Here is a 25,151-nt window from a genome sequence, read left to right on the forward strand (position 1 = left end):
GTGCGTAAACTTATTTGTGAATCGAGCTCTGATGACGTTCCGCCCGCTCCTCCCATTAACATTAGAGGGAATTAAGTACTGTGGGTGTGGATTGTGTTGATTGACACAAAGAAGAACCAATAGAATAAGAGTAGATAGGTAAAGGGCGGTGCTTTGTAATTCATGTATCCAATAGTAGAGGAAGGAGGGCAGACAGCTTAACAGTGGTTGCGTTCTCTTGCAAGTTGGCTGCCACGTAGTTGACATTCCTGCCATGTATTTATTTTAGGTACTGCATTTTGTGAAAAGGTTTAAATTAGCCTTTTTTTTTTTATTATTAATTTTGCGAGTAAGTGAGCTATCAAAATGAATATTTTTTCTATTTGTTCGATATTGCCCTCACTGTTTGTGTTTGTTACCGGGGGGAAACTGCCAGAGCCAGAAGTGAAAATTGAAGTTTTACATAAACCCTTCATGTGTTACCGTAAGTCAAAGTATGGAGACATGCTTCTTGTTCATCACGAGGGATTCTTGGAAAGTAATGGCACCCTGTTTTTTTCCAGGTAATTTGTTGCTAGAAACTGTAATAACGCTGCATGCTTTGCTGCGCAATTGTGTTACACTCCTTGTGCAGGGTAGTCAGTCACACGTTGTAAAAAGCAATATATGTATCTAATGGACTGCAATATGCTGCAGCCCATGTCAATAGGACTATCGGCGCTATTTAAATCACTTCTTAAAATGTATCTTATCAAATATGCTTGTTTTTTGCATAGTCTTATGTCTTATTTATTTATTTTCCTAAAGTTCAGAAATGTTTTAATCCTCGATCAACCATGTACTGCACTTTATAAATAATATCTATTATTATTATTATTATTATTATATTGTCAGACCTCAGTTTTAACCACCAGTCATTAAAGTTAGGCGGCAGCCATTCAACCCTTTATTGTACATATTTGTGATATCAATTCTGTGTGTACTGAACTTTTCTTTCTCAAAGAAAACTGTGATGCATCTTTGTTACTCTTGGCAGCCGCAAACATGGGGATAAAAATCCAGTATGGTTCACTCTTGGGATTCAAGAGGTGCTCAAGGGCTGGGATAAGGGTCTGAAGAACATGTGCACAGGAGAGCGCAGAAAACTGACCGTTCCTCCATCTCTGGGATATGGCAAGGAAGGAAAAGGTAACAAAGACTATGAGTAAGACACAAAAACATGTTGGAGAGGGTCTGTTGACTCCCCCTTTCTTGTTGTGTTACACCATAACATGTCTGTGCTTCTATTCAGGGGCATAGCACAACATTCTGGACCTTCATCGCATCTGCTATTCATTCTTGTATCCTTGTGGATCACCCTCACATGAGAGCCCTGTATACTCAGTCCCCTTTCCCCCCAGTCCTATGCGCCTGTTTCTTATACTTACTTTTTTTTTTGTTAACAGGCAAGATCCCTCCAGGCAGTACCCTCATTTTTGACATCGAGCTCATGGAGATCCGAAATGGTCCCAGGTCGCACGAGTCTTTCCGGGAGATGGATCTCAATGACGACTGGAAGCTCTGCAGAGAGGAGGTGTGAAATTCTTTAAAACTGCTTTTCTATTTGCAGAGTGTATAAATGCATTTTTTTTTTAAAATTGCTATGCCATTATCATTCTGTCTCTGCTACAGGTAAAAGAGTACCTGAAGAAAGAATTTGAGAAACATGGATATTCCCCCAATGACACCAACCACGAAGCGATGGTAGAGGACATCTTCAAAAATGAGGATGAAGATGAAGATGGTTTTATATCTGCGAGGGAATTCACCTACCAACACGATGAGCTCTAAAAGACTGATTTCATCTACTTCTTTAAACTGGTTTCTTGAATCACTTCTCAAATAGTGACATGAATTGTGAATTAGTTACTGGGCTTGCTTTTTTTTTTTTTTTTTACACTGCTGATGAACCGTATTATGTTTCTTTTAGATGAACATGTTATGGAAAATAAGACCCATACCTAATTTATATCTACATTCTGCACTGATAATGTTACCACAAATGCATTTAGGCTCCCCATTAGAATTCATTTTGATTTACTTTACCTGTGTACTGTAAACAGTCATCTTCATTATTCACTAGAGGGCACTCTTGTCCTACACTTTTGTATCATTTAGACATTTCAAAACAAAAGAACAACAATAAAACTGTCAGGGGTCCTTCTCTTTGAGTTTCTAGATTTCTGTTCCTGGCAGATTAAAATGAGTCTACAGTCACGTATATCATTTCATTCCATCAGGAGTGAATCACAGAGAAGTATGCAGTAGGCTTATATAGAAAGGTTTCAATCAGTTGCCATGATGCATATTCAAAATTATGGATTACCATTGAATTCATTGTCACGGTTTTCATATACAATTGTAGTTAGCCTAAAACAACCATTCAAATCCCTCAGTAGCATCCAAAATGCACATTTTGTAGGGAATAACATCCAAACTAAAACAGTATCTGAATACAAAATGATCTTGTTGAACCCTGAGTAGGAAACAAAGTGTTCGAGTTAATATTTAAGTTATTTGAGAACAATTCTTATACAGGAGGGGAAAATTCCTGGCATACTCATAGCTCTGTCAAATAAAATGTCACGTGAGTTCACAAGAGAAGTGACTCTTGGTGGGATGATTGATTACAAATGTAAAAATAAAATTGATTATGTAAAAGATCTACAGTATCTTTAATACAGTCACTCACAGGTGATGCATGTCTCTCACACTATAAGCTCTATAACAGGGAGAGCAGAAGTAGCCTATCAGTAGGCAGTAGTTAGAGTGGAATCAGCTCTGTAACATAAACAGGAAGCACAATGTTTCAAAGATGAAAGAAGGCGGTGAGATGTGTGATGGCTGTCAGCATTTCTGTCTATTCTTTTCCTGAAACAATACAAATTAAAAGCTTTGTAAGATTTTGGTTGAGTGAATGTTGACAGCGAATAGAAGCCTCCCAAGTTAAATTGACCAAAAAGAAATTTTCTGACGATGCAGTAGAGATAGAAAAGGATGCAATGTCTTTCCCCCATAACAGCCAAGGCTACCATCAAGCATATCAGCATCACATGCTCACAGTATTCAAGTATTGAGTATTAAAGCAACTGTAAGACACACAACATCACAGCTGCTCCATTATGTAAAGCTGTAGCAAAGATAAATACTGTGCGTCTCAACAGTTATTTAGTCACCAACTTAAACTAGAAGTAATTCTATTGCAATTCTTTAAATAAATAATAGAGAAATGAGGTAAAACTATTATTTTGAAATCTTCTACCAAAATTACATTCTGATGAAAGCTGACATGAACCAGTGATGGTCTCAGGAACCACAAACAGATTTGAGAGAGAGAGAGAGAGAGAAATTAAAGCAGCAAGCCAGAGTTGAACATCGTGGTGCAATTATGTCTTCTCTCACAAAGACCACCACTCAAGTTTTCTTTCCTTTAATAAATCAACATTTGATAAATTACATTTTGAATTGCAACCGTCACAAAAATACATTTTGATAAAATGGATTTGTAGAAAGGATTTACGTAAACACATCAAACCAACTGTGAAATAAACATGCTCGGTACCGCTGTAGTATGACTGTTGACTTCTATGGCACTGTGAAGTGAAAGGCAACTACTGCTGCACCGAGTGATGCTGCTGGCATACAAAAAGGAAAGAAATGGGCCCAGATCATATTTTCCCCCTAAACATATCCCAGATTACAGCATGTAAACAGAAATACTACAACGCTGGCAGCAGACATGTGTGCAAAGAGTTTTACAATATGCCTGCAACATGACATGTGAATTCAAATGAGCAGTATTTAATCCAGCTGTGTATTCCTCACCACAGCACTGAGTGTGTTGCAAAGGAAAATGGTAAATCCACAAACTACTTCTCGTCCGATTCCTTTTCTCTCTCTTGTGAACAGTTTTGTATTTAGACATCGATTCGACACACATCATTCTCAACAGTATATATTATTGTGACAAAAGAACACGATGCAGAGTAAAAGACAAAAATAAACATCTTTACAAAATAAATCTTTACACTTGTTGCAAAAAAGTGCTTCATGAGCGCCCAACTGTCTCATCTCTCAATTTTTAGTACACACAGTTAAAATATTGATCATTACATGATCGGATTTTTATCTACATTAAACTTTATATAGCGTTCCCACTAAAATCACAATGAGCACACATGTAATGTGGGAACGTTAACTAGGCTGCTGCTGATTGAGAGATTTCACACGGCGCTGTCATCACGACTGCGTCTACACCAGGTAGTGACAGTCTTCAAATGAAAGAGAGGAGAGAACAGCACTGCAGGTAGGTAAACATACTGGATCCTTTCCCAATATAAAAATGATGGACTTGGCTGGGTATGAAAACCCAAACTTACAGTAACAAGACAATGTCAACACTAAACCAACTTCAACTAAAACGGTCATGCGAGAAAAGAAGCATCTCAAGTTCAATTTGATTACAAACTATTCTGAAACTTCATCAGAATCAAGGTGGATTGAATTTCCTCTCTGACAGAATAAATAAATGTCCTTCGTTTCAGTTATAAGGCCTGCATGCCTCAGTCCTTAGAATAAGACATCTTCATGTTCTATCATAAGCTGCACCACTAGTTTCTGCTGCCTCATGTCATTCAGGGTTGTCAAGGCATTCTGCTCTGGTGGCTGCATGAGCGTCGGACCGTAGACAATCCCCAGGTTGTCGGCATTCATTAAATTGTCCTTTTCAAACTGTGTCACCCTGTAAAACAAAAGAAGATAACTAGTCTGTCAGCAAAATACAAAAAAAGCTAAATGTTTTCATATGTTTGAATCTGGCATTATTTCTGGATCCTCAACAAATCCCATGAAAAGACGGAAACCAATGAAGTGTTAGTCTGTCTCCCAATACTTTAAGACTTCTAAACTCTTTCTTTGGCAAAAAAATAGTTACAAATACAGGCTAAATATTTCCTAAAACAGCTGGGCACTGTAGTCATTAACAAAAGTTACTCAAACAGGAGTAATTGCGAATCTTCTGTGGAGTAAATGAATACATTAATAGTTTGCGGATGGTGGTGCTCTGGTGAGTATTTATGGCAATAGTATGGTGTATGTTGGATCTGCAGTGCTCACGTTCATTGTAATGAAGGAATATATCCTAAAGAGCAACCATTTTAGAACAACGGAGGTCTATGATAGAAGAGAAGATGCCATTAACGCACCTGTTAAGGGGAATAATTCATTGTTGTTTTAGGTCTTTGCAATGGGTTTGAAGTCAGTTCTTTACGTAAAAGAACCAAAAACATTGCATGTCCTTGCATTGGTGACTTGTGTGTGTGTGTGTGTGTGAACTGACCTCTTGAGGTGAGCCATCAGGTAACGTAGGGTCTCGTAGTGGGCGGGGGGGAGCTGCAGCAAACTCTCGTGGATGGCCTCCAGTCTGGATTCAGCATTTGGAATCTCTACATTACATCAGTAATACGATTATTATCAGAGCACTGCAGGGTACCGGTAACTCAGTAATGGCATTGAATAGCCCAGAGTGGAGGAGCGCTTACTTGCAGCTTGAATAAATTTGGAGTACAAGTCAAACGTAATGATTGGAATGGGAAGGTCTCTTAAGTAGAGCTTCAGAGCACCAGCAATGATGTTGATGTCTGCATAGGCACTGGCACTGATGTCAGCCTTTTCACCCTCTGTTGATGAAGAAAATATATATGAATGACATGTAATATTGGACACAATAACATATAAAGGCTGACTACTCTTGTGTACGTCACAAAATAACGGACAGTGCTATTTTGTGCCGTACTGCAGCTGAAACAAGCTCCTCATTTAAAAGTATGAACCCGTGAACTAAAACCTCAGAGACCAAATAAATCTGACGCCAACAAACCTCGGTCAAAGGCAAGCCTCACTTCCTCTATGTGCTCTGAGAAGCCAGACACTCGGTAGAGACCTTCAGATTGCATACCTGCAACAGAAAAAGAAACAGAAACGTTTTTGTGGGGAATTTATTTTCTGATCACCGTCCCTGCCTCCCATTCTGCACCATCGGCATAATGTGATTGCAGAATACTTGAAATGTTTGAGTTAAGCATTTACTAATCAAACTCTTATGTTCTGCTTTCCTTTCCCTGAAGTGATTGATGGGTTTTAAATGTGATGACTGATTAACTGCATTCTACCTCTCAGCTCTATCTCTCGAATGCAGATGTCCACCACCATGGGCCGTGTTGTGTTGTGAGCTTTGACGAGCGTGGTGAGGTCACAGCTGTACACTTTCTTTATCCTGCGCAGGTCCGGCTGGCAGTCGCTGGGAACCAGTTTGGAGCACTGTTTGTGTACATTCAGCCCACAATCTAGAAGAGCAAGAGGGAGAGAGAGAGAGAGAGAGAGAGAGAGAGAGAGAGAGAGAGAGAGAGAGAGAGAGAGAGAGAGAGAGAGAGGGAAAGAATAGTCTCAGACTGATGATCACACAACCATCACAGCAGGCTTAAGACAGCAGTCAGAAAAGGTTTCCCAGAGTCAGCTAAGCTATCTCCATGCCCTGCGCCAAAGGTAGACAGCAGCGAACAGTGCAGCATGGGTGGGGGTTCTCGTAGTGGTTTCAGCCACATGAAGCGTGCTGGACAGCTGGCGAGAGCAGAGTGTGTGTGTGAGAAACACACCTGCTTGTGTGGCGGCACCGCTTGGAATGAAGGTTTTTGAGGAGCCATACTTGTAGACGGGTGGGTGTCCGACTGAATTCGTTCATCACAAAGATGTTTTTTTTACCGCCTGCGCGACGTTAACGCTGGTCTGCTGATTGGGGGTGCTCACTCTCAGTCAGTGCTCGCAGAGAGAATGTAAAAAAAATGGGCGCTAGGGAGAGAGAGAGAGAGGACAAAAAAAAGTCTCTCCTGTTTCACATAGCACATGAGGTGTCTGATGATACCAGCGTTTGCCTCTGGCTTATCAGCGTGGCAAATGTCTCAACAACAAACACTCTGTTTAGGAAGAAAGCCACCAAGTCCAATGATGTGCACATCAGTGTCATGTCTGTGCAGTGAGCGAATCTTGTGACTAGGGAGGTCATAAACACTCCACTGAGCTCTCATACGCAATCAATCACTTATATCTGCTGCTATATTAGGTCACAATTACAGTGCATTTGGCCTGTGTTTGACCTGCATTCGACCTGCATTTTATCATCATCTATTTGTAGTGATTTGTGTTGACAGAGAAACATTAATTAGATTGGCATATAAATACTGTCAGTGTACTGCATCCCATGGCATATATTTGCACAGTAACCAGTTATAAGGGAATTAGAAAAGCAGCATGTAAAAACATCCGGTTGCCTTTCAGTTGGCACGGGTTCAAAAAGGGTGACCGCAGTTATAGCTGTGATTATATAAAAGTGTTGCTGTGAAAAGAATGAGCTTTGACGAATCACTGACAGGATCTCAACTTGTTTGTCGCAGACACAACAGGAAAATGACCATAAAAGGGCCATAATCCCACCATTTCAGAAGGATCTGAAACATCCGCGACAGGACAGAGTCAGCCACAGATCACACACTACTTGTGTAATCCAACACACATGTGACCTTCTTTGTGTAATCCGTGACATGCAACTTCTTTAATGGAGTGTAGTTACCTGAGCAGCGGACACCCTGGGCGATGAGGCCCCACATGAAGTTGGCACAGTACTCGCACCAGTGCGGCCCTCGAAAGGTGTGTACCTGTGGTTTAGAGAGGACATGGTCATACACACACAAACACACACAAACACATACTGCAAGTCATTGCTATGTCCAGTCCAAACTGGACAAACTGTCTTTTCATGTACTGGACAGAGATTACTTTGTGATCCCAAGCTACAGTGGATGGGACCCCCTTGCCAAATTAGAGCATTTGTATATACAAGGCAGATTAAAGGATTTACTATAATGTGTCTGGCATCTGCTCCTGGGCAATCGGATACATGCAGGCAGCCACAGAGGCAAGCCTGCAGGTCAAAATAACAGATGTACACCCACTGTGCACCCTAAAAACACAGCTAAGATGGCAAATCGAGGCTCACCTGCGTGCATGTGCACACACACACACACCTTCATTGGTACTTTGAATGGGTAGTAGGAGACTGATGAGTGAAGAGGGTATACAGCAGGTGGTAAGTGGAGGTTTTTTTGTTCTTCTTCAAAGGGGAGCATACACAAAAAGCTGAGGGTCATTATAACCTGCCTGTTCACTGAAACCCAAGATACAATTGCAAGAATGTTGAGTCGCCAAGAGGCAAAGTAAATTCTCCTTTGTGTATCTAAAAAACCATAACCTCTTTTCTGCTTTCCACAATGTACTACATGCACTTACACGCTGACTGAGTGGAGGACTTTACAATACTTTTCAACTCTATAACTGTTTTTAGCAGCCTAAAACATAAAAGGGATCAGAGAGCTTTAAAATCAATGCCAATCAATGTGCTCTGCTAATGGCTTGCAGTAAAGTGTATCCATTAGTTCCCCTCAGTGCATATGGGTGTCAGCTGCATGTGTTGTCATTAAAACAGCAACATACACGATGGTCAATGATGGGACGAGCAGACATCCGAGGCAGGCAAAGACAGATCTGTAAATGCGTCTGTCATAGGGATTACTTAACCACTGCAAAAACAAACAAACAGTGAGAGCTAATAGAAAACGGCTGAAAATGTATTTGTTCTTTAGGGGAAAGAAATATATATATATGAATAAATATCAAGTTGTCTGCAGCCATCAAACTGTTCTTAACAAAAACCTGCTCACCTTGAAATTGTGTATCTTCTCGTAGAAGCACTGCTTCTCCGGTGTTTCTTTCAAGGCACTCCGTCGCACCAGAGGTGAGGATATCTGTGGACAGGAGGCCAACAGTTTAATAGGCTTCCACAGAAGTGTTCCCTTGCTCCCCAGTTTGACTCCCAGAGCCAACGCCAGCAGCTCCTGACGCTTCCTCTCATGTCTTTTAGCCTTGTGGGTGATCAACTCCCCTCCTCTGTTTTCTTCAGCGTCCATGCTGGCCTGGTCGGGTTCCCACAGACTCTCCAGCTCCTCTGGGGAAAGATGTTCGGGGGAGACGTGGGTGCTGTGCAGCAGACGTTGCCGGCAACAGCCCAGCGCAGAGGTGGCAGCTACACTCCACTCCCCTCTGACCCAGGAGGGCGACTGACGACGGCCAACACGGGGTTGACTCTGCATCTGGTCTGATTCCAGTGGCAGCAGCGAGCGAGAAGAGCAGAGGGAACGGGGTTGGTATAGTGGGCGGCCTGAGGGCAGGAGTGTGCCTCACACAATGGCCCTCTTTCACACACCCAGAAAGGAAAGAGGGAGAGAACAGGGTCTCTGATAGGGAGGGGCCAGGAGTATGAGAGTGAGGCAAAAGCACTGTAAAGCAGGATCAATAGTGCAGACGCCCTCTTTATAGCACAGAGCGCACACCCATTAGCACGCTGCCCTGCGGACACACTCCACTCCACTGGAGATAATACTCAACTGCCAGCGGCTCCCAGTCAGTGCTGGGTCTTCTAAACAGGCCAGTCGACTGCTCAAAGACTGACCAAAGACTCTCTGGTCTGACAGAGCCAGGGCTGTGTCCTCGCAACTCAAACAGATCTTGACCTCCGGCTGTGTCAGTCGGCTGGTGGAATTCGCCACTCTGCTGTCCAGACACTCTGACTGCAGACTACTCCCGCCAATCACAATCATTCCTCTCAGACCAGCAGAGCCAGACCATCAACTGGGATTGGGAGGGATTACTGCCATAATCCTTACACAGGGAATAATCCTGCAGTGCCCAAAATCCAAAGTAAAATCCCACAGCAGGCTCATTTGCAGGTCTGCAGCCAAATAGTATTTTGGCCGTGGGGGGGGGGGCTGCTGCTGCTATGTTCGTGCTGAATTTGTCCCTATTAGCTTGTAAACAACCAGTAAACGGCACCAGAAGGCTCTCGGTTTTTCTTAATTAATCGATAAACTCTGAGCGAGGTACACAACGCTATTATATATATATATATATATATATATATATATATATGTATGTAACAGCAGTGCAAACTACATGTCAAATAACAAGCATCTGCAAGACTTTATGCCAAACGAGCTATTTTACAGATCAGCTAAACCTGAACATGGGAAGACATGACGAGAGAAAAAAAAGGTTGAACTAATTAATTAAACAGGGAGGACGAGTCAGGAAGTCAGTAAGCATTGGATTTGTGATGATAAAGAGAGCGGAGAGCAAAAGACCCAAAAGGGCAACTGCAAAGCTGAGATAAAATGAAAAGGATTGGCAGCTTACAGACGCAGGAGCAAAGTCAAAAAAATGCTGTGGCCTTTTTGTGTACCAGCTATTTCTTTTTGTCTCTGGTGCCTGGAGGCAACAGTTGATAGCTGATAGCTGAAAGAGCGACAGGACAGGTGAAGATTTTTGTCATTGTGGTTGGCATTCCTTGAAAAGACCTAGACATACCACGCTATACAACTCAGCTCTACAGCTAAGTCCGAGGGGACAGATGAGGAATAGACCACGCCGAGATATTTTAGCCTTGCGAGGTTGGAGGGAGGGAGGACGAGGGGCTGCACTCTTTGTCTGCGGGGCAGATGGCTTCTTGTCTCTTAAAGAAGAGCTCGGCAGAAAGGACACAAAAGGTGGTCACACAACAAGCTCCGCTTTCTTTTCAGTGGCTTGGCTCTTTTATTCCTGCAGGGCTTTGTGAGAGCACAGCTGAGCGGACTCTGTTGTGACCATAGAGTACATGGAATCATGGGGGAAACGGCACAGTGGGCACCGACAGAGTATGACAACAGGATACAACTACCCACATCCCAAACAAAACAGCCCTAACAACATCTCTGACAAAAAGGAAAGAAGACAGTCTGTGACGGGTAGAAGCAGTCAAAGATATCGGCCAATATTCAAAATTGGAAGAAACTGCCACTTTTGTCTTGAGTGGGAACACTGAAGATTGGTCTATTTTTCTGTGTCTGCATTTGAAAAGTCTGCAAATGTACACTTACAATGCTGTGCGAGCAGCATTTATACATTTTAAAACTAAAACACGTAAATGGCTTCCTTTTTTTAGCGTGAGATTAAACCAGTGTGGTGAGTATCAGGAGAAATGTGGCAGAGGTTTTGGCCACTTAGGAAATTCTTTCCAATGCAAAGAGAACGAAATTCAGGAGGTTGATCTACAGGTTGAGTCGCACCCCCCCCCCCCCCCCCCCCCCCACCCCACCCCACCCCCTCACCTTCTGGGAGCATTTTAATTACACAGGAATTTTGCAGTCACAGCAATATGGCGGTATCAACCTTACACCGAGTAAATACACGTGAGCGTTCGCCATACAGTGAAGCCCCTGTGGCTGTAACGCCTCAGGGCGTGGCTGTGTAATTGGTAAACACGAAGTTCAAAAAGACACCACAGATTGGAGCCTTCGGGCCAGGTCTCTGCTTCTTGGACACGTAATATTGGAGCAGACAGAAAACACTTCTCCTCCTTTGACTGGCAGGTGGTTTTTCAAACGCTGTCTGACGAAGCCTGCCGTCACCAGAGCCGTCACCGACTCAGATCCTTGTGTATCAAACTTGGCAGGAGGAAAATTAAGTCAGTTTTACAAAAATGGAAACTGGACACTGGACACTGTTCAGGAAAGCACTGTGTTAAGCAAACATGGGTTAGTCTGTGTGTCTTAGAGCATTTGTGGTGGCAGTCCACTGCTCCAAGGGGCTTCCTAGAGAGGTTGGTAGTGGCATGTAGCTCTGAGCTTATTTGAAACCACTATAAAGCTGCTGCTGACTGACCGATGGCCATTAGGTTAAAAGAAATGCAGCATCAATGGCTTATGTTTCAAGCTACAGAGACCAAACTGAAGACTGATGATATTAATACCGCAACTGGCGCTCCTGGTGACAGGGCTGTCATGTGTCTGTCACTGACTGACAAGCTATAGGCTGACATCTTAAAGACAACGAATCCTCTCAAAGAACAAAAAACCTGGTCTTCAAGCTGAGAGACACAAGAAGGATCCAGCAGAAGAAAGAAGAAGAAAATACCGGTATATGTTGATAAAAAGAGCCGGGTGTGAATCTTAGTGCCACCATCGGCCCAGAAATAGAGGAGGAAACGAGTTAAGATTGCCACCTAGTGGAAGGATAGTTCGGATTCTGCCCCGGTAAGAAAACAGACGTTCCTCGTTCCTCACTGGTAAATCATTCACAGACTTTAATCTGACAACAGCTCAGGAGTGCCAATGCATACAATGTGCAATTTGTCTCACCCAAGATCAGTGTGTCTGATACGCATGGCAGGCTGAGCAAAGTCCCAGTCCCCTTGGTCATCATTACCTCTCAGTAGACGCACCGAGGCATGGCAGCAGTGAACACACCCAGGGGCTACAGGGATAATGTAAGTCTCATTCACGGGACAAAGTGTCCTCTCAGTAGCACTCTCATCCTACTGGAGATGTACTGGTGATGATGAAGTGTGACGATTGTTCTAAATAAGATATATTGCTTTAGAAAAAACTATATATATATATATATATATATATATATATACACACATTACTGGACTGTAAGTAACCAAAATCTTAATCAAGGGGATTTTGATAGCAATTTGAAGTTATTGATCCCGGCCAAGAAATGTTGTTTTAACCTCTTTTATAGGGATTAAACAAATAAACATATAACATGTTAATTAATCATCCCTAGAGGTGCTGGGACGTATATCTTGTTACCTTTATACAGAAGCAGTATGCTAGGTATGCTAGGTTAAGCTATTTGATTATAGCTCTTTCAATTCCTTGAGTCATCATTTGGACTCTAGATAAGACAGTAGGTCGGCTACACAACAGCATCTGTGAAGCAGTGTCTTGCTAGGTAGATACTTTAACTCTGAACCTTTCAAATAGCCTCTCTACTGCACACAAAAGGACGGTACACTTCCACGATCGGTCATAAAACTCACCTTTTCATCTCTCTGGAAGGTGACCCTGCGTGGTTCTGTGTGTCCACGGCTCAGCCTGTGCACCATCTTGTCCTTGAGCAACGAGGTGTAACCGAGATGCTCGTAGATGGGGTTGGTGGTCATTTTGGCGATGTACTCCGCCGCCTTGGTCTCGATGTAGAGAGTGATGAGGGCGTCCGTCACAAGGTCAAGGACCGACTCAAACCTCTTCTCCCCGACAAAGTGCTTCCCGTCATAAAACAGTCTGTAGTTGAGGGTCTGGTGCCCAAACCTGGATTGAGATACATGAAGACGGAGACGGGAGCAGAGGTGGAATCGGTTGAGTGGATGAAAAAAAGAGACAAAAGGTGGCGACTCAGCGAGGACTGATATGGCCGACCTTTCGGGGGATTCTGTGCTGCATACTGATGGTTTTGGTACCTTAAGGCCATGGTGTGAGTCCCTGGCTGTCTTTGGCTTTCCCTGATGAGGTAAGCACCCTCTGCTCCCGCCAGAAGCTCATCTGCATATTCCCGAGAGATCATGCCATGAAATCTGTCAAAAAAATAAATAAATAAATAAAGTATAACTCTTCCTCCAATGTGATTTCATACTCAAATACATAGAAGAGAAACACATCCACACAAATTACACATCCACCCACTTAAACCCAAACCACATCGAATGCAAGGAAGTCATGATAAACAAAACTATCCTCTGCACACAGCAATATTTGGAAAAAAAGGCAAAAAAAACCAATGGGAGTAATGAAGTCACACTCACTCTCTGCCGTAGTATTTGGGTCTGTTTTCCATCTGTAAAGAAGAAGAAGAAGAAGAAGAAGAAGAAGGAGACATATTGGCTGGAGCAATACGATATGAAAGCTCAATTAAATGGCTTTGCGAATTGTTCTTGCAGCCTGTCTGAAAGATAAAGGACTACACACCAGAGGACAGATTATCTCCATGTGTGCCCCCGCGTCTATTCGCAGCTACCACACCGTAAAGCCAAATCACAGAGTGTGGAGATGAATTAGAGGCAGTGCAATGAAACAGCTGGTGATAGACGGCCAGCTGCAAAGAATTAATATTTAGTGTGTTACTGTGTCACGCCAGGGTGTGTAGTGTGTCTGCATCAAAGGACAAAACAAAGATCTCATCTTACACAAACATCAAACATGTTTTTATCCACATCCTCTTACAGACGATAGTGCAGAATCTCTTTTAAAACTCAAAGTTATGATCACAGTGGATTTGGTAATATGTCGAACATCATTTAGCAGTGAATACTTCCAGCCTACAACTGGAGAGTGAACACTGAGTTTGTAAAGTGCAGTGTGGCTGTATGGCTGTCAGCTGTAAAGGAAATAAAAAAACTCTTAGAAATAAGGTGGTTCAGTTTGAACCTGAGTAGTTTATTGTCATACGACATTGCATCACATCTTTTTGTATGAATCATGAAATATAAATATTATTGTGATTTTTTAAATGTGTATATTTCATTTTAACCACATAGAGTAATGCTGAGAGAATTACTCAGTTAATCAATGAGTCATTGACCAAACAGCCGCTGTTGTGACTATTACAGGTTTTCTATGCTGATTTCATAGACCCCCAGTTGGTTTCTGAGAATGTGGCATTTGCTATTATTTACTCATATTTTACAAAGTAAATGGTTAATAAAAATATAAAACCAATCCGTTAAGCCCAAGACAGTAGCCTATTGTATACAGATTTACAGATGTACTGACCTCCTGAGGACACGTGAGCCTCTTTGGTCTCGGGGCTTCCTGCTGTAGTTGGTACACTGTTAGAGAAACACAAGGATGTTAATTAAGGCCCTCTGCCTCTCTGAGCTATGCACACAGCTCAGTACAAGTTGTAATTACATGCATTTTGTAGATTTGTTACCAAAATAACAGGAAACTAAATGATGTAGTGCAGCTTTCAGCCACTGGACATCAAACAATATATGCACTTAACAGCCTTTAGTCTGGCTCCTGTCTGCAGCTCTGACTCAGTTCAAAGGTAACAAGGTACCACAGGAGCCATTAGCTTATATATGCAACGCTAAGCAGTCGGTGGTTTACATGACAGGAGCCATGTATCTGCAATCCATCTGTGTGAATTAAGGCCTGTTGTTGTGCACAATGCTGGAAAACCCAAATACTTCTAAATACACACATGCTGCAAACCCATGCTTCTCTGTATTCGATGTACTTAACGTATTGAAAAGAATACGTAGCTGAGTGAGCTTCCTTTCTTCGTATCCAATTTTTAATCCATCCGTCTAGAACTTAAACTCTTTTATCTGACAAACTGACACATTTCCAAACGAGACTATATAAAAATCTTGCCATATTAACAGTCTTTGTTGTTTTAAACTTTAATGAACTTGCTAGATGGGGCATGAGAGAGACGTGGCAGTCTAGAACCCTGTGAAAGGTGGATGAGGACCAGTGTCCTCATTTCTAACAACCGCTCCGGTATTACAGCAAAGAAATCGCTGTGTGAGGTTGAGCTAAGTCTTCTCTGCAGCAGATTCTCCGGGCCGGGGAAGGAAGACTCCTGACTGTGAATGTTCATGTTTTGTCAGGCTGACTTAAGCCAACCAGCGAGATCTGGACATCATCCATTCCTGTGACACAGCGAGCTCTAAAAATACCTCAGCAGAGGGCCGGAGGAGTCAGGAGAAGATGGGAGACTTCAGAAACCCGGCATTGTCGGAAGATTATACGGAAGAGACATTTAATTACAGGAAAATGTTTATAAACGCTTTAAATTGTAATTGGTTGAATCAGTGTAAGGACAGACGCAGTGTTAAGCTGAAAGTATTTGTGCTCTGCTTCGACAAATGCACCACATATTTTCTGGGGAGTCAACCCATTTCCACCCACATGGCAATAACACTGTATAATGAAGTGAGTGTCCCGAGGACCCTATTTCAGCTGAGCCTATTTGCAGGTAGAAAACTGTATTTTCCCCGGATGATGGTAACCTATTTTACTCTGAGATCAGCAATCCGCTGCTTTGCATTTGTGCTTGTGTTGTGTAGGCGAGTGTGTTTGAGTGTGTCTTTTGTGTGTGTGTGCGTAGCCTTTTGGAACCTGCAGTGTATCTAATTGTACTATATACAACAAAACTTAATTCTTCCAGGTATAGAAAAATGCCTCTTTGTCATTTATAGATCACAAATAAACGTGCCGTTATTTAAAGAAACACACTAAAGGCCAAAGTCAGGTCAAGTCAGTCAAAAACATTGCTAATCAGCATATGAAATGAATGAATTACTCACAGTAGGACTTCCATATGGGCGGTTGGTAATCCTCAGGGTCTGTAAAAGACAAAACATAAAGCAGGTTTCTGTTATTAACTCACAGCGGTGTGAATAGTGCGTGCCCTGTTGTCTGTTGCATTCAAATCTCCATTTCTAAACCTTTCCCAGTGGACTGACTGTGAGCCCTCCGCCATGATTATGTCACTGTTGTTTATCTCTCTGGTATAATTATGCATATGGCTTCCTTCACACTGTGCAGCTGCCTCTTGAGATGCACCAGTGAATGCACTTCTAATCAGTGTGTCTGCTTCAAGGACAATCAATACAGACGCCTGTGTGCTTCACGAAACACCGAGGAGGAAAACAGCTGATCTATATTACCCACCGGCTGAAAAATACACGGGAATACAAACACACCAGTCAAAATGTAAGTAAATACAATTTACATCTCACAACCCACGGGAAGAGGTTCCTCTGTGAAACATGGTGGCTGAGTTATGATTATGTGAACACATTGCTGAAATATATGATGGTGCTATTATATTAGCATGAAAAGAGGTAGAGAGGTGATGAAGTAAACGTCCTGTAGCAAATGATAAAAGTAATGACTTGTAATAAAATGTGTCACTGAACGAGTCAAAAATGTTGCACAATTTGCTACCGTACTACACTGCCAGTACTGTAATAAAGTGCCTGGCTAGCATATTTATTACTCATAATATAATAATGCTGTTGACAAAACATTTAACTACATCTGTCACCACAGCAACTCCATAACATGCTGGTTATCGTTTGATGCCGTTGACCCATAGGCACGTTACTGCACGGCCTACATGTTCACACAGTGAGACACTCATACGGTATCAAACATGCTGGTCTATAGCTATCACATAGGCGGATGACACTAAATGCCAAATGCACAAGATAGCTGACAATAAATGATTAATCTGCCCCTCGGTTTAGTGCAATATCTCTCACTACACTCCCAGCCCCACTGCTGAAGGACTCAATCGACTGTGTGCATAATGAATCATGTTGGTCCAGAAGATACATGTCGCTCATTTAAAACATTCCTTTGCACTCATCAGCAGATCAACGCCACACCCCTCTGAGAGAAGTAAAAAAAAAAAAAAAACACACATGAGAGGGCATGAAAACCAGTGAGCACTTGTTAGACGTCTGCACTGACGTACGGGCAGCAAACTTACTCACATATTTGGCATCAATGTTAAAAACCGTCCTGCTAGTTCTCTGAGAGTCACTGTATATTCTCGTGCTATATTTATCCGTGTAACTGACGGCACTTAAAGAGCATTTCCCTTCATGCAGTTTTCTCTGCTGACTGCAGCAGGAGGCCGGTTGCAACATTATCAAAACACACCAAATGCCCGTCGTCGCTTCTCATCGTAATAGTCCTGTTACTTTGGAAAGAGATGGATTTATTACACAGGAAAGACAAGAGAGGTGCATGTGATCGAATGATGACTAATTATGCAAATTCTGAAAAAAAAAGCAGCTTGACTTGAGAGGTGGATGTTGTGAGAGTAAACGATGTTGCTAAAGCCCTCCACAGAACGTCTGCCTTCAAATGCGATGTGATGTGTGGCCAAGCTGCCTCGGAGAATGTATTGTCCCAACGCTGAAGGCTTTGTCACTGTGTATCGCACCCGCAACAGTCTGAAAGATTTATTCCACTGCGGCTTGTTTAAAGAATGTGATTTCATCTGGTCGGCTGCCAAATACTGGCTTTTCAATCTGATTCGTTGTGATGAAGAACGGCATTTCAGCCCGGAGCTCAGCAGCAGCTTCGGCTCGGAAAAAAAGGGGGCTCTTCAGGGGTCGATTCTGATGCAAACACCAGCTACACTGTACGTACCCGCTCTCAAACAAACACAGACACACATATGCGCACACAAGCAGGAAAAGAACATCAAACAGAATTTCTAAGCAGCTCAGAGTTTGTGCGGTGGCTGATGATCAGGGAGAATTTAAAATTCTGGAGCAGCCAAAGGGATTTTTCCGCCCAAAGACACAGCTGTTAATTATGTTGCCCTCCATTACTCTCCAGTCAGAGGCATTCGATAAAATAATTACCGACGGGTATTTGCTTGGGTGACAAAGAGAATATGTGATGAATGAAGATCAAGCGTTCATCCCCTGAGATAACGTCTGCTCTAGAGTCTGTGCACGTGCAAAAAGAAGTATATAAATATAAATCTACGTCAGCACATAAAACAATAACTTGTGGATGACAACAGGTTTAGAGCCTTTTATGACCTGAGGGTCGTGTTCAATATCACCCATATTAGTAAAGAAAAAAAGGCAGATGTCAACAGAAGACATAAAGACGTCGACACAACCAATAGAGTAGCTTTATATTGACTTAAAAACTGCGTATTCAGCTGTAGTCTTGCCTAAAATACCTACAACAACAACAAATACCCGCAGAAATAATGTAATTGACTATTTAATGTTACATGGCTGTCAATGTAATACAGTGTCATTTTTTCGGTGATTTTATGCTGCATATGGATGGAGAATTAACGGGCACAGAGTTAATATGGAGCCGATCATCTTTCACTTGCCTTATCCTAACAACGATATAGATAGTGTTTTATATTGTAACAATACATTTAACGTCTGTTTTGTCAGGCAAGCAGAAGTGCGTGTTTCTTTACAGCCGGGTAAACATACCCCCATAACAAAGAATGGTCTTCAGGGTTTGGACCTGAGAACCTGGAAGCTTGGCCCACTGATGCACCATGGGACAGGATTTTGGACTACGAGACAGGAATTTCTCTTTCCAACAACCTGGATTATGCCAAAGAGAGAGGAGCTCAAACTATTTCTAAAAAGACGGAAACGCCAGGAGTCACAGTTAATGGGCAAATAGTCTTTGAACACTCTACAGACAGAAATAGTATCACTCTTTGTGCATTTGAGATGCGTTCTGTTTCTCAACACTTAGAATCCTCTGCCAGTAGAAGCAAATGTATGCTGGACTCCCAGCGATAAATCATCTATCCTCTCCTCCCTTTGCCGGTTACTAATTAATACTAGCTGTGACTTCAAGGTCCGTCTGCAAACACACACAGCTCAGTGCACCATATCTTCTATGCTGTCTAATTGCAAGATACTGGCAACACATCTAACCTGGCAGCTTAACACAAGAGGTCTGAAATGAATCACAGGCGTCTTAAATCAGGACTGTTTTCACGATCACCTTGTTAGCATTACAGGTATACACACTCGTGGAAAGGAGTCTCCTTATGAATAAACGTACATGCAGCTGCTCCTCTATGTTGGTGTTTGTGGTCTTTTGTTTGTTTTGGTGGACCTCCAGTCTGTTGTGCCGGGCCATTGTGACATCCTCTGTGACCGCATCTCTTCTGGTGACCCTGAGGGTCATTGTTATAGTGACCCTGACTGAGCATTGAGGATAATGATGACGTAATACGTTGGTATGGACACAGTGCACCACGGCCACATATTTCATCCCAGCATTTGTACTGTGTTGATTAAAAGCATTTCTCTAGAGCTAGAATATTAGGCTACCTGGAGGATTTTAGATGACTCCACTCAGTCTAATGTTTGGAATGTTGTGAGTACCTTACTTCTTGTGGTCGCATTTTCAATACTTTGATGTCCTGGAAGGATAAGATAAGCCGTTATTGATCCCCAGAGGGGAGATTCAGAGTTAGGAGGATCCATTCTGACAGTGGGATCAAGCTTGGTTCGGGAAGTAAAGAAGTAAGACTTGAATTGGCCATTCGTCAGACTTATAGACAAAAACATAATTCAAAATAATAACTTAATCACCCCTTGATTAAAAGAGAAACAAAATAGATTTACAGACATTTATATTTTAAAGCCTGTAATGTATTGCCAGTATTTTTCACATATTTAAATGACATACAGAAGCAACACATTCTGGAGTACTCAGATACAGACACACACACACACACACACACACACACACACACACACACACACACACACTATAGAGTCAGTGGGATGCAGCAGAGCTGCAGCAGAGACACCATCTGTGTGTTACACTTTTCCAAAACAAGCATTTCAACACTGCCTTACTGCTGACCAGATAATATGGTACAGGTATGAGTGTGCCTATCTGCAGTGTGTTTGTGTGCTACTGGGAAACTGTATGTTCTTCTCTCAACACGACACTGAGAGTCTATTGTTGTAATTAATACAGGATTGACTACAGGGATATGCTAAACCAGAAATTAAATACTTGGGGGACGAACCCCCTCACCCCCCCCCCCCCCCTCCCTCCCTCGCTGATGCTGCAAAACACGCAGATCATCTTAGTCAGTCAGCGTACGCGACACCAATCCAGTCCGACATGATGATACTGGTTAGGACAAGAAATACATGTGGTGGAAAGATTTGGAGGTGAACTGCAGCATTTGCCCGACACACGTGCAGGATCGTGTCGAGCAGACAGCTCCTCTGTAATACATGGCTGTAATTCTGCCTCCCTGACCAATTTTGTCATTTAAGGCTGAGAGCTCAAGGAATGCTTTCATGCTCTATCCCTCAATTTATTTTCAAAGTTTTATTTCCTGGAGCCGTCTGGCAAAGGGTGTGCTGCTGGTACGGTACATGCTTCAATGTCCAACCGTGCCAAGAATGTGTAGGAATCTCCCTGAACAGAAAATATCTTTCCAGAGAAAGGAAGAGATTGCAACATATGTGCTGCAATCGCATTGCAATCCTTTCAGTTTGTCAGTTATCTTGTTTAATTGCGAGTTGTGCACCTATTGTGCACCTGTGTATAGAGGGGGTGCAGGAATGAGTCGCAAAACCCAGAAATGAGTTTGCATTTGTGCACTTCCGGTTTCCTCGTCTCAATGGGTGTTGTTAATAGGTTTTTCGGTTAGCTGCCTGAAATAAGGCCTGTGGTTAACACAAGCTTCGAAGATTTTAACGTTTCGTTTTACAATACAGTATATAAACATTTTGAAGCTTTTACCTGTTTTTAAAAAGGGCGGTTACTAACAAGTGGCTAAATGAGACGTCATCACGCCGACTAGTCCGCCTTCACAGCCTCTTGTATGTGACCCTGGTGTAGTTCATTTACAGCCCAACGTTAGCTTTTTGCTGAACATGTAAAACGTGTATTATCATAACGATGGTTTGCCACCGAGCTTATTTTCTGCAATAATCCAAAATGGAAAAATCCCATTGGTTTCAACTTCAGGGTTGGCCTACAAAAAAAACAAACATCATCTCATGTTCCTTCATTTCAATAATTTGCAGGAAGTACAGAAATAAATCAATGTCGGCTCACATAATACAATTACTGTTGGCGCTATCAAAGGTCAATAATCAGCACATAAAGCTGCCATCAGCGACACAAGTTGGATTAACTTTATGTACACACTCGGCCCCAAACAACAGCCTCCAAACAAGATTACTAGACAGATTTATCATCAGAAGCAGCTGAAATAACTGCACCCACAGCACTTTGTTTGCAGCCAGGACTGACGACCCTAATATGGAGCAGAAATTGAGCCGAGATTCATTTTTCGGAGTCATATGCCTCATAGACAAGATTATTCAAATGTTGTGTCTGACTGCCAAAGAGCTCCGCATGAAAATAATAATACCCTTGTAACAACCACTCTATCCCTGGCAGCAGCGCAGCTTGTAACCTCTGATAATTATATTGAGAGCCCAGAAGTAATGACAACCCTCCACTGCCACAGAGAGAAAAGACTTTCCTCTTAAAGCAGCCGTGGTCAAACAGTAAATCCACCGCTTTCTGAAGCGCACACATGAGATAATGCTCTGGGAAGCGTGCGGTTGCCGCAGGCTATATCAACTTGGAAGCGACGGTCTGTCCCTAGAGAATACCCAGAGAAATGTGCGTCTGCTTTGTGGTGTGGTTGGGGTGCAGAGAGAGCAAGAAAGTGAAACAAATAATAATATGTATACTATACAATGTCCTCACCCTGTAATAAACCTATAGCTTTGCCGTGCGATGTTCAGTTTACTTTTTTTTGTGTGTGTGTGTGTAGGCGGTAAAAGTATCGCTGCACATTTTCTAGACTCTTTGCAGTAAAATATCAAATATTGGTGGAAACGGCAAACATACACAGAAGTGCTGAGCCGGGTATTATAAACAGTTTCTCCCTCCCCTTGTCTCTCTCTCACACACACACACACACACACACGCCTCTGGTTGTTGGCGGGGCTGCCACATCAAACAGTGCTGTGATAGTGGAGTTTGTACTTTATACCCTGGCAAACATGAGCAATGTGCTTTATCAACACAGAAAGGGATGGACAATGGGACAAGCATGGAACTGCTATTTCATTTCCTTCTGGGTTTGTTTGACCAGCGGCTGATCCACGTTCTGTTCTCAGTCAGGGAAAATTCAACCCAGACATTTGTAATTTTTACAAATATATAATAGGTGCTGAGCTACACCAAATGATATGATTTGATTTGTAGTTTTGTGAACACTGTGGCAGTATGAACTGTATGATGTCACTCATGTTAGGATTTTGGATACAATGAGAGAATGACCCAGCCTGGTGATGCATTTGGGAAAATTGCTGGACTACACAGGCCAGAGATGATCCGAACAATCAGCCGAGTGGAAAGTCAATAAGGGAATTATGGGATCTAATGATAACATTAAAACCCAACGTCATACTGGCTGCATCTCAACCCCTCTGCACATGAAAGGTGTCCTTTCCCTCTGATGTTTCCCCCTCTGAACCCAGATATAACGGTAATCTTAAATCACAGCTGCTTTAATAATGCGTTTGTTTATTGCTTACCACGCACGTGTGAGATGGAGAAATAAGAGAATGTCACATTTTGCTGGTGCACATGTTAGGGGTGGCTTTAAGCAAGACAATGACAAAAAGTTGGATTGAAGGCAAATATGTCAAAGCGCACGGACAAGCAAAGATATGAACGAAGAAATGTCATATTATTATAATAAGCCGATTTTATGATCTTATATCTCACGTGACACGTGTCTATTTTAGAGTGTGGGTTATTTTAACTCTTACCGGAGGACAGAGATGAACCTGAGAGGCTTGAGTTGCTGGATGCTGCCATCCCACAACCCCGTTTCTCGGCTCGGTTACTCCCGGTTGGCCACGGTGCGCTCACAGCAGCTCGTCCCCGGCGGTGCCTCCATTTCACTCACGCCCCAACGTGCTTCACCTTTGACGGCTCTCTCCCGGTGACTATTTCATGTCTCGTCTCGACCAGAGCCCACCACCCCGTCTCGTCTTGAATCCGCCGATCCTTCCTCTCTCGGCTCGCTGCGAGCCTCGGCGAGGAGCTCCCGCTGCCGCATTCACTGAAGGTGCTGTGCCGCGCCACTGGTATAAAAAACACAGTCAAAGCCACAGGAATCCACACCGTGGATCAGTTTTTCTCCAGAGCATTTACTCGCACCGGACAGACTGCAGGTCTAGATGTGTGTCATGCAGAAATGCAGCTATGGTTTCCATGTGCCGCTTTAAGGATTGTAATATACGCTGCGCCGTAGACGCGCCTTCTTAAAGTGAAAGTTTGGAGCGGGGCTGCCAGATGTAAGCAAAAAAAAAAAAAAGAAAAGCCCCAAAAACACAAAAGACTTCAGGTCTGTTTGCAGAATCCAAAGCAAACGTTACTTTTTGTGTTGAAACAAAAAGGTGAATCCGAGATTCGTGCAAAGGCCCAACTATCTGAGCCACAGCAGCTTTCATCAGATGGCATGTTATGTTGAAACAGACAGAATGACGTCAGTGCTTTAGCGCCACCTGGTGGGGCTGCTTTCCACACTTTCCCCTGGGATCACACAGGCTAAAGAAAAAGAGGGATGAATGCATGTGCAACTAAACTGTAAGCAGCTATATGTTATCAAAAATAAAATAAGCTTGAAGAACACTATCTTTTCAAATTGCCACCAAGACAGAATTAAAGTGAAACCAGCTATTTATACACAGCTGTCTGTTGCACTCACCACCTGCTCACATGAGCTGTCACAGTCCATCTTCTCTCCAGCTGTGAGTAGCTTCATTTCCAGTGTGCACTGTCTGTCATCACCGCACTCAGCTTATTTTGGAGTTATTCCGCCCCCTAGTGGCCAAACATGAACAACTGCAGCTTTAAAAAATCCAAGCATTTATACAAAAAAACATTTGAGTTAACTCAGCTTAAACAATTATCAATTTACACACTCGGCAGTCATGGATTATTATCCCATATGGAGTTGTGTTTCTGGCGACCTGATGAATCCAAATACATTACTCAGCTGTCTTTTTCTCTGGTTTGGTCTTCACCAACTTTTTAACTTTTATCTTAATACTAAGGTGGTCACTAACCTCTGTCTGTCATCTGCTGCTGGGCAGGTATGGTACACAAAATGCAACTTTAATTGTGTGCCAATGTTGAGAATCAATTTTCCATTGAGGACATTTTTTAAGTTTAAAGTTGTTTTTTACACTGGGGATGGCTTGGTTGACTGACAGGTGTCCCGGCCTATCACAGTCAGCCCTGGAGGCTTAACCTAACTATTTATTCTCTAGTTTTTGAAACCAGTCATGTAGTGTCCCAGTTCTGATACAATATACACAATAACGCAATAATAAGCTATAACGTAACGATAGCAGTCTAAGCTTGTTACTTGTTATCCCATTTGTTTGTCTTCTAGCTTTAGTTGTACAACACTTAACGTTAGCTTGAACCGCTTTAAACAAACAGTTTAAAAAACAGTTTACTTACCAACTGAGACCAGCCTTTGAAACAGGGATGTGTTCAGCAGATGTACACAAAAAACCATCAGATTTTCAAAGGCAACTTCGTTTATACGCCGGAAGTTTCCTGCAAGACCGCGTTGAGGTCCCAAACGCCGCTGTACAACAACAACAAAGACCACGTGAC

At 42.6% G+C, this 25,151-nt stretch overlaps 2 protein-coding genes across 4 annotated transcripts; one reads left to right on the forward strand and one right to left on the reverse strand.

The window, feature by feature from the left end:
- The first annotated feature begins 10 nt into the window (after positions 1–10).
- On the forward strand, positions 11–3,995 carry fkbp14 (FKBP prolyl isomerase 14). Its single transcript, XM_076108834.1, has 4 exons — positions 11–542; positions 1,016–1,167; positions 1,425–1,552; positions 1,651–3,995. Exons 1-4 carry the CDS (start codon positions 346–348, stop codon positions 1,807–1,809), a joined length of 636 nt encoding a protein of 211 aa, XP_075964949.1. The 5' UTR covers positions 11–345; the 3' UTR covers positions 1,810–3,995.
- chn2 (chimerin 2) lies at positions 3,433–25,128 on the reverse strand. 3 transcript variants are annotated; one of them, XM_076108830.1, is made up of 15 exons: positions 24,993–25,128; positions 24,232–24,347; positions 23,288–23,605; positions 16,259–16,297; positions 14,715–14,770; positions 13,748–13,779; positions 13,406–13,519; positions 12,986–13,256; positions 8,790–8,873; positions 7,643–7,727; positions 6,189–6,362; positions 5,897–5,974; positions 5,559–5,696; positions 5,357–5,462; positions 3,433–4,759 (listed from the first exon to the last, which is right to left on the reverse strand). In XM_076108830.1, exons 3-15 carry the CDS (start codon positions 23,334–23,336, stop codon positions 4,588–4,590), a joined length of 1,398 nt encoding a protein of 465 aa, XP_075964945.1. In that variant the 5' UTR covers positions 23,337–23,605; positions 24,232–24,347; positions 24,993–25,128; the 3' UTR covers positions 3,433–4,587. The 3 variants fall into 3 exon arrangements, with proteins under 3 accessions (XP_075964945.1, XP_075964946.1, XP_075964948.1); XM_076108831.1 differs by having other exon boundaries at positions 23,288–24,071; XM_076108833.1 differs by lacking the exons at positions 12,986–13,256; positions 13,406–13,519; positions 13,748–13,779; ... (3 more) ...; positions 24,232–24,347; positions 24,993–25,128 and adding an exon at positions 8,097–8,182 and having other exon boundaries at positions 8,790–8,831.
- Between the last annotated feature and the right edge of the window lie 23 nt (positions 25,129–25,151).

This window comes from Anarhichas minor, unplaced genomic scaffold, assembly GCF_050575085.1.
Source record: "Anarhichas minor isolate MPS153535 unplaced genomic scaffold, ASM5057508v1 ptg000041l, whole genome shotgun sequence".
In the NCBI taxonomy this organism is placed as follows: Eukaryota; Metazoa; Chordata; class Actinopteri; order Perciformes; family Anarhichadidae; genus Anarhichas; species Anarhichas minor.